The 10,499-nt window shown below is 35.2% G+C and overlaps 1 protein-coding gene and 2 pseudogenes across 2 annotated transcripts; 2 read left to right on the plus strand and 1 right to left on the minus strand.

The window, feature by feature from the left end:
- LOC107612807 lies at positions 839–3,252 on the minus strand (annotated as a pseudogene).
- LOC107613510 (protein COFACTOR ASSEMBLY OF COMPLEX C SUBUNIT B CCB3, chloroplastic-like) lies at positions 4,256–6,395 on the plus strand. 2 transcript variants are annotated; one of them, XM_016315542.2, is made up of 3 exons: positions 4,256–4,393; positions 4,480–4,523; positions 5,656–6,391. In XM_016315542.2, the coding sequence occupies exons 1-3, from the start codon at positions 4,351–4,353 to the stop codon at positions 6,232–6,234; spliced, it is 666 nt and encodes a 221-aa protein (XP_016171028.1). In that variant the 5' UTR covers positions 4,256–4,350; the 3' UTR covers positions 6,235–6,391. The 2 variants fall into 2 exon arrangements, with proteins under 2 accessions (XP_016171028.1, XP_016171029.1); XM_016315543.2 differs by lacking the exons at positions 4,256–4,393; positions 4,480–4,523 and adding an exon at positions 4,844–5,160 and having other exon boundaries at positions 5,656–6,395.
- LOC107611641 lies at positions 6,385–10,289 on the plus strand (annotated as a pseudogene).

Consider the following 10,499-nt stretch of genomic DNA (forward strand, 5'->3'; position numbering starts at 1 on the left):
TTCAATCCTAAATTTTAGAACTATAAATTTTAGAATTAAATTGACTATAAATTCAACAAATGTATTTCATATTTGATATTATATAAAAATAAATTGTTAACTTAATAAAAAATTAAATAACTAAAAACGTACAAATAATAAAAATATAATTTTATATTTTAAATATTAAAAAATTTATTTTAAAAATAGATCATCTAAACATATTTTTATTATTTTCAACATTTAGAAATAAGATATCTTTAAAAAAAAATTAAATGTAAAAAATTGAAAATAAAAAATAAAATCTAAACCTATCCCTAACAATCCCCTTCTCTCTTTCTGTGAAACATCCAAGCTTATTATTATTTTAGTAAGAAAATTCAATATGATTAGACATGGGTGAAGCATTGAAACTGGTGAAAACTATGCTAAAGTTAAAGGTTTAGGTTGAAAAAATGTTCAACTGGGAGCAAAAAACACATATACACAGAAATCCCCAGACCCCTACCGTATTTTCTAGCCATTTTACATATCAACATAAACCACTGTAGGAGTGTAGCGGTTTATGCACCACATTTGCAATTCACACACAAACTGCAACACCCAATAGCGGATTATGTGCAGTTTGGCTTGAACGTAATCCGCGACACCTCTGTAGCGGATTACGTGTATTCGTAAAGCAAGAGCTACAACAACCAGTCATAAATAAAAGCAAAATGTAATAAGTTGTTACAAGAAAAAAACATTACTTTCAGTGTAAATTGTAAAACAATACCAAAACTAGTTTTTTCAATCTCTTTCCATAGATGCTGAACTCCTAAAACTAGTTGTTGATATAGGAATTGAGATTCCTAAAATAAAAACATTAAACAATGAAAGTTGTGTTCATTCACCATCACCACCATTGAAATACACAAGCAACGAGTTTCCAATGTTTTTAAGAACAGATTTTTACAATGTCTTAATACAAAATGAAGGGAAAAATGTGTGACTTAAGCAGCAAGGTACAAGCTCCTTCATTCTTGAATTTGAACAGGCTCAAAGCCCCTTTCAATTGAAGCCTTCACAGCATCTAAGACCAGCTGTGTTTTCCTACTAATTGTTGGCCACTTCATCTCAGGTTTCGAGTTCTTGAATTTGATTTCGGTCACCAATTGCAAAAACTCTTACCATAAGAACCTCCTGAGGGAGATCAGTGTTTACTGTATGCTTGCTTGGCTGAGAAGCCCATTTTGTAACAAGGTCATCAAAACCTGACTCAGGCTGCATAAAACGATGCCTCTTTCTCTTCATAAGGGATGATAAAGTCATGAACATGCAGAGTTCCTTTTGTTCCAACGGCAGTTATGTCCATTGCCAAGTTGGCCATGAAGGAGCAATAGAAGGTTGCTACTTTCCCGTCTTCCCAGTGCAGCAATGCGCCGCAAGCCATTATCACCCCTGCTTTGTTGAACACAGGATTGCGCGAGGCAATTACAGTTTTCGGTAATTCATAGTTGGCAGCCCACAGGATTGCCCTAACACAATATCAACCTTCGTCGCCAAGGGAACCAAGAGCATCAAGATCCGGCTTTGCGCGAATGTCGTTCTCCAGAAAATCAGGGTCAACAGCAAATGTAAAATAGGTCTGAATCTGAGCAACCCAGAAAGATCCATATATCAACATAAAGCATACATGCAATATAAAACATTAAGATTAAGATTATGTTAAATTAACTGATGTGGAAAAAATGATGAATATACATCCTTAACTAGGACAAAATAAGAAAGCTGAATACAAAGCAAACAAAACTAAGAGACACATTAAAAAGCAAAAGGATCAAATACACAAACAAAAAGCTAAACATGAGACTTTTCTTCCTTGCTTTGGCTTTTATACTACTTATAGAAACTTCTAAAAAGTTCCTAACAACATAATTTAGATGTAGCCGCATGTTTTATATCAAAATAATTGCTTATTACTTTGTATCTAGTACAAACTTTTTTTACACACAACAAATAATCATCATATGTTGACACACAACTCTTTTGACTATCTCAATCAACACATCAAATATAAAACACATTTATCAAAATTAATCTCGCTTCTACTCTTAGAAGTGAGCACGGGTCGGTTTGGTTCGGGTTCAAGATGAAATTAGAACCAAACCGATTAAAATGTAATTGGTTCAATTTGATTCGGATTAATATTTTTTATGTATGTACCCGAACCAAACCAAACCGATTAAGAACGGATTGGTTCAGTTTAGGTAATTGGGTATCGATGACTTTGAAATTCATAAAAAAACCAAATTTTTATCTTAAAAATTCAACAATAACATCAATAGAAATAATCGAAACATGTTAAACATCAAATACATTAAAAACTAAACTCATTAAAATCTAAACATACTAATAGTGAATAATCTTTGTCTAATGGAAATACAAATTTTTTAATTAAACAGCAATTTATTTATTTAATTAATATATAATCGGGTTTATGGGTTGGTTCGGATTCTACACCCCTAAAATCGATACCCGAACCAATCACTAACAAAGGCCATCGGTTTGGTTCGAGTTGGACCCGATTACCCGTTGATTCCAGAACCAATTTAATTGGTTTGATTTGGATTCGGACAGATAATCGAGTACCTACTACCGTGTTCACCCCTATCTACTTCCACTAAAAACTAGTTGTTTATTTCGAATAAATAAAAATAAAAATTGAGAATATAATGAAACTAGAAGTAACGTATATTACCGATTTGAGCTGGCCAAAACGGTGCGCATCGGAGAGAAAATCCTTCATCTGATTGGTCCTAGGGTGGTGCATCCACATGGTACCATCCATGAGCTGCACCCCTCTGGATTCACAGGCCCGAATGATCTCATCGAACTGAGACGCATTCAAGGCCACGGGCTTCTCAAGCAGCACGTGCTTCCCCTTCTAAGTTGCAACCACGGCCCAACGCACGTGCGGGCTCGTCGGCAGAGGAACGTACACGGCGTCCACCTCGGGATCGTCCAGAACCTCCTCGTAGGAGCCGTACACCTTGGCGTCCTCCGGGTAGCCGTTGGCGGCGGTGAAGCGCCGGGCCTTGTCGATGGAGTAGCTACCGATGGCGTGGAGTGTGGCATTTGGAGCTAGTTTGATGGCGCGACACTTTCCGGGCTATGTCGGCGCATCCTATCACGCCGAATCGGATTACCGGCGTTTCTGACATTTTCTTTGTTTCTGTCAGAAAAGACGAAACGAAAGGCATTTCAAAACGTTTGGACCCTTAAATGGTTCCAAAACAAAACATGTTTTTTAAATGTTTTAATAATAGTTAAATAGTTTTATTTTTTATTGTTAATAAACATAATAGATTAATAATAAAATAATAATTTATAAAATAAAAAATAAATTTTATAATTAAATAAAATATATAAAATTAATTTATAATTAATATTAAAAAAATTATTTAACAATTATTAAAAAAATTTAAAAAATATATTTTATTCTAAAACTATTTAATGGTCCAAATATCCTGACAAAATCAAATCCTTTGGCCAGTGAGTTGTGTGTTGTGTCCAGTTTTCACTTCTCACTGGTCAATGAAACCTAGGGGTGCACAAGACTCGGTCTGGCCCGAAGACCCGGACCGGACTCGATGACTTCGGGGCTAATTTGGTCCGACTTCGTTATGGCCCGGTCAGACCCGAGATTTTAATAGATGGCCCCGGTTATTTATTAAATCGGGTTCGGGTCAAGCCTCGGGTCACCCGGCCCGGCCTGTTGGACCCGTGTAGTTGTTTGCTACTTAATATTTTGTTGTTATTGGTTGGTATTACACTATAAATTATTATTATTATGTTAATCTTGTGTTGGTTGTTAATTTTGTTTTAATTGTCTTTTGAACTTTGAATGTTTAATGTGTAATTGATATAATTATTATTATGAAACTTTAAATTATTATTATTAGATTCTAAATTATTATTATGCGAATGTTGCATTGTTATGGAATAATTATTTTTAAAAATTTAGAGGTTCAAAAAATGTAGAATCTAATTTTTGGTGATATCGTGATAAAGTTGATCAAGACCCGGACTTCACCCGGTCTAGACCCGGCTTAAATGTGGCCCGAAAGTAACACGATTTCATCGGGTCTAGGGTTGGGTAAGGGTCTCATAAATAGACCCGGTCATTATTTAGAGTCGGGTTCGGGTCACGGCGAACCCAACTTCACCCGGCCCCATGTGCACCACTAATGAAACCTAATAATGTAACAAATTAATTAATATATATTTTTTTATAAATATATACTATTTATTATGAAGGAGATAATGCTTTAGCTTAGGTTCCCTAACCGCCACCATACTGTGTTTTGGTGAGGACCCAAATAGATAACAATGGCCACCCAATCCTATCTGCTCAACTCCGTTTATCTCAGAGGTACTCTCTTCATTCTCCCATTTCTCAAACTCGCTTTCTTTTCATTCCAACTTCTTCTCTTTAATCTCCCTCCCACAATTTTGTAGGCTGGCAACCTTCAATTTCCAAGTCAAGCACTTTCGCTGTCCCAGTGAGTTGGAACTTCATTTGCCTCAAATTTTCTATTTGCCATGCTTTCTGCAGCTGAATTTGACAAAACCCACTTCAAAGTTTGATTTTTGCAATCTTGCCATTCATGTTCATATATAGAAAAATTAAAACTGTAGAAAGGGGCGAAGTTGAGTGTAGAAGTAGAAGACACACCATTTGGGTTCGGAGTGGAAGAAGGCGCGGCGGGCAGAGGTAGTTCTGCGGGTTGTGGTTGTGGGTCCTGGTTCAACCATGCAGGTGAAGCCATTTATGAAGCACTGATCTGCATTCAGAATCAGGAACTCGAAAGAGTGAGTGCGATATTAGGAGCTAGGTTTTATGAAATCGCAGCGAGAAATGAGAATTGTAAGTGGGTAATAATAATAATAATAATAATAATTTGTAACGGCGCATAGGGTACAAGAAACTTGGGAGAAGAAAAGTGAAGGATGGTAAAGACAAGCCAGTGAGAAAATTAGGAGTGAGTTTGGCGCTTTATGGGGTTTTGAGTTTTAGAGATTGAAAAGGGAGGTTTGTCAATAATATAATTGGGGTGAGGACTGAGGTTGGTGTTGCCTCCTGCTTGCGATTCATTCAACGGGGTAGCGCCTTACTAAAGTTTAAAGACTAAAAAGATGGTAAAATACTACGTTTTTAAAATGGGTTTAGCTCTAACTTTTGTACTAAGAGCTTAGAATTTGCCTAGCGCTTTGGCTGTTAATTTTGCCTTATGCTTTAAACTAAAGTTCCTGATATGGTAAAGCTGCAAACTTTTAACTGTGTTCTTGTAAAATATACTAGTTATTGGAGTATGAGAAAATGACATTTCAAATTTCTTGTCACTTGTGTTGATTAACTCAGCATGAACTAGCTCTGTTGTTTATACTACTAAATATAGATATGTTGATTGGTAGAAATGATTTATCCTTTGAGTTATCATCTTAAATGTTCTTCTAATTACTAAATGAAGGAAGAATTTAGTTATTTCTTCTTTTTAAGATTGTAAAACATGGATTGTATCTTCTCTTAATCTAACATTTAGACAGATTTTTAGGATGCTGCATGGTATAAAACTGGCTTTTCTAGGAAGCTACAAATTTTCTCAGGATGCTTTTGAATTTTATTTGTTGTAGGTAACTTCCAAGTATCCTACTAAACGAAACATCAATGGAAGTACTTCTAGGACCTTGCAATGTTGCTCGTGTTACAAAGAAATATCTGAGGCAGCAGCAGCAGCTACTACTGCACAGACCACACTTGATTCAAAAGCAGTCTTAAACAGTGTCAAACTCAGCATACCTGAGACATCATTACATTATGTTCCCTCAGATTTCATGAAGAGGTTGGTTCTTGCTGACTTGGATCCTGCCACTGCAAAGCTAGCAATTGGGTTTCTAGGCCCTTTTCTCTCAGCATTTGGTTTTCTCTTCATATTGAGGATAGTGATGTCATGGTACCCTAAACTACCTGTGGGGAAGTTCCCTTATGTAATAGCCTATGCTCCCACAGAGCCTCTTCTCATAGCAACAAGGAAACTGATTCCTCCCCTTGCTGGTGTGGATGTTACCCCTGTGGTCTGGTTTGGATTGCTTAGCTTTCTTAATGAGATATTAGTGGGTCCACAAGGAACTTTTAAATATTATGAGAAACTTTTTGCAGTCAAAGTTAAATATTTTTTTCCTTTCAATTTACTTTGGGCAGGAATAGACTGAATACATTGTAGAAATAGAAATATGCAATAAAATTGTTTGCACTTGGTCCACAGAATTACAGAAATATATGGCTTAAACATTCTTTTGTTAGAATCCCTTGTTCTGGATGCAATTTAATGTTTTTCTTGTGCTTTCATTTAGCAATAATTTATGCAGTATTAATGCTTTAATTGTTAGTTGTTATTTGTTATTTATGAGCAGGCAGTTATGTGGCTCTATACCTGATGTGGTGATTCCTTTGATGTATAAGGACTATACAACGCACAAAGTTCTCGTGATGGAATGGGTTGAGGTATTTTACTATTTGCTGTTTGCTCACCACATTTTAGCACACAGACATTTCAATCCCTGCATGGAGTAGAATTCCTCAGATAAATTTATTATATATCCTAAATCCTAATAGAAGAGTTCCGAGTTTAGAACATCCTCTTTTGTAATGCTTTGAATTGGAATGCTAGAACCTCCTTAGATAAATGGATTTATATGCCAGCACGAATAGTATTCCAAATTGTTTCATGCTTCTTTAAGCTCTAGTTCCTGAAAGAAAGTATACAAAGGGATTTATCTTTTTGGATTCTCTCGTTCATGCCTGCTGGAAAAATCTAGTCTGCTGATGGATTATCTTTCTATGGGTTTGTAGGGGAAAAAGTTGTCAGAAGTGAAGGATCTCTACCTTATTGAGGTCATACAATGTCACTTGTTGCAAACAAGTTGTTCTAGATTTCAATCTGCACAGCTTTTTAATATTATTTCCCTTATGCTGATTAGATAGGGGCTCATTCAATCAACTTCTTGAGTGTGGATTCTATCATGCAGATCCACACCCTGGAAATCTTCTTCGAACGTATGATGGAAAATTAGCATATTTAGGTAATTGAACATTCAAATTTGATACTTTGATTATATGTCTTACTCTTTTTCTTGTATTCTTTGGCTTCTTGGTTTGTTATTATAAACTTAAATATGGTATTTTGTTTATTTGTTTTCTGTTTTCCTTTCTTTTGCTCCAGATTTTGGTATGACAGGTGAGTTTAAACAAGAATTGCGTGATGGATTCATCCAAGCTTGTCTCCATCTTGTAAATCGCGATTTTGATGCATTGTCCAAGGACTTCGTCACTCTTGGGTATTTGTTTTCACCTACGTTACACTTTCAGTTTTCAAAAAGTATTATCAGTATAGGATTGGCCCATGTGAAATATATAATGAAGGATCTTGCGCCTTATAAGCCTTGTAGCTTAAGTCCTCAGTATAGTTGTCCCTAATAAGGTTCTAATCACGAAGCTTGAACTTTAGTGGACCTATGCATGGTCCATGCCTAAGCCCAAAGAATTCAGGAAGGGATGCTTAGATATATGATAAAGTATCTTTTGAGTCAGGGATAGGTACTTGACAGCATACTTGTAAATTTTATCAGGTTTCTTCCACCGACTGCAGACAAAGAAGCTGTTACAAAGGCTTTGACAGATTTTTACTTTAATAAGTGATTTAGAAAATACTTGTGACTTATGCAGGTTTTTAAAAATACTTGTTAAGGGAAGCTACTAATTCTGTTGTCTGAATTATTTGTATGCAGGTGTCTTCCAAAATGCTGTTGCCCAAGGAGTTCGCAATATCAGCTTTGGCGACCTTTTAGGAAACTTAGGAACCACCATGTAAGTTGTCCACTATTATGTAACATTTTTGTCATCTTGGTGGTAGTTGCCTACTTGTTTTGTTTTCCTTTGGCATGCTACTTATCTTCTTATTCCTGTTCTCTAAAAATTTTCAGGTATAAATTCAAATTTAGAATACCTTCATACTTCTCTCTTGTCATTCGAAGGTAGTAACATCACAAAATGGCTTAAAACAAATGGTTTTGTGTCAAACTCTGAACAATATCTTGTCTTTTAGCCTTGCTGTGCTGGAAGGAATTGCAATTTGATTTAACCCGGATTACAAAGTTTTGGGTAGTACTTGCCCTTGGATCGCTCGAAAAGTACTTACTGACAGCTCTCCCAGCTTAAGGCTTCTTTGGAGACTCTTCTGTATAAGGTAAAGACAAGATTGGATTCTTTTTGTTTCATTTCTTTATTCAATTATATTGTAATATTTTCTAAACCTCTTAACGTAGCCCTTGGTTCCTTACCTCTTTTCCAGGATGGTGTTTTCAGAGTAGACCGTTTAGAGTCTTTGTTGACAGAGGTGAAACCTTTCTGTCTCGTTTTCTTCTTTTTTTACCATTCCAATTTTCTCCCTAGTAAGATCCCTTTTATGCTGAATTTGTTTTAAAGTTCTAACCTAAGATGGTTCCTTCAGTCTCTTCGTGCCAAAACAGAAAAGTCCTTAGTTAAACAACAACCTGAAGGCACTGATTCAAGAATGGCAATGAAGGAAATACTTTCTTTTACTTTAACAGAAAAGGTATTAACAGCCAGTTCCAATTTCATTCTACATTGTAACTACCCTCCAACTTTTTCCTCACTGATGTTGGACTTGTAATGAACCTTTGCAGGGTGAATATGTGAGAGAAATAATTGTTCAAGAGTTTGCTAAAGTATGTTAATTATTAATTGTTCATTAAAATCATAATAGAAATGTGAAACATGAAAAATGAAAACTTTAAAATTAATTGAATAAAATTAAATGCAGGGTTTTGATGCACTTGGACTAGCAACCTTGGAAACAGCTGCTTCAAGGGTTCCTTTCAGTGGATTCTTTTTTTCCTCTTTAATGATCGAAGAAGATGTGAACAACCTCAGAACCTTCCAACGCCTTCTACTCTTGTTGTCAGGGACCAGATGAAAAGAAGATAACAATGTAAGATTTCAGTTATCCTTAATTGTAGATAGACCAACTACTGCACAATTCTAGATGTTGATGGATTCATGGATATGATGATCTTAGGAACAAATTTCTCTCTTTAAAATTTTTCTTTACATGCCATTGTTGGGTTGGTGATACTTGCTTCAAATGTTCGAGATATGAAGAGTTCAAGTATTATTTAATAGTTATTACTTTATATTTTTAAGTATTAGAATGTCAAATTTAATTTCATCTATTTTGATTTTGTTTATTTAGTTAGTAGATTGGACTTTACGTTAGGATTTTCTTTATTGAATAAGTGCCTCTCTTGTTGCATCGGGGAATTGGATAAAAAGTTGAGTGATTCCCTTCAATTCAATTTCCAAACTATGATGTAGACAAGTTAGGTTGAGGAGTCGCTTTCTTGTTACGTTAAGAAAAATTTGATAAAAAGTAGAATGATTTTCTTTATATTCAATTACAATCTATCCCTTTTGTTTTATATTTTAATTTCAATTTATCTTTTTATTCAATTTCAATCCTTATCTTCATGTTTATCGATTGTTTTGTATCAAGTGGAAATTAGTAGTCCTTTCAATGTCAAATGACATGCAGGGAATCATACAGGTTAGCCAGTACCAGAACCAAACACTTCACATGGAGAACCTATCATTAGTTCCAACTCAACTTGAATCTGTTCAAGAGATTCTTCCTGTTCTATCTATCGTTTGGATTTTCTTGAATACAGCATTGTAGCTATTTCCTCAATTCTTCTATGTTTGTAAAATGTTAACAGCTACCACCAGAATCCCAGCAGCAGTTACTTCAGTTGCCAGCTAATATGGTGAGACAGTTAATATCTCGCGCCGCTGCAAGAACAATAAGGAGGATTTTCTTATGAACTCCGGGCAGTATACATGTGTCACACACTGAGCAGATGAATTCTGTTTGCTCTAATCAACTCACCATCACCAGATAACATTGAAACATGTAGGATCCATATGACAGGGCATTGAATTTGTACATAAGCATAAGAATAAGCAGCATAGCTTATGCACATTGCTGATTCAGCAAGAGATTTTGAGCCTTACAATTCATGTTCAGAAGAACTTGTTTTGGATACTATCTGAAAAAATGAAAGTATTCATAGTATCTTCCATGGTATCAACTCTGGCCATGTTCGTTTTCTCTTTTGGGATTGTTCTCTATATGCATGGATGCAAAACATATTATTATTATTATTATATGGAAGCTGTATTATAATTCATTGTATCTCGAATTCGAATATGAAAATGAAGAACACAACAACAAAAACGTTGACTCAATTCTTGTTCAAAGCAAGACGATGCAATCATGCAATATCTTATTGGCGTGTGAGAAGAGTTCTTCAAATACCATGACGAAATTTAAAACGAAATTTCTACATTCCAAGCAATAAAATTTGAGATTGAAATAAATGAATGTTAAGATGAAAAATTAATT

Source organism: Arachis ipaensis, chromosome B08, assembly GCF_000816755.2.
Source record: "Arachis ipaensis cultivar K30076 chromosome B08, Araip1.1, whole genome shotgun sequence".
In the NCBI taxonomy this organism is placed as follows: Eukaryota; Viridiplantae; Streptophyta; class Magnoliopsida; order Fabales; family Fabaceae; genus Arachis; species Arachis ipaensis.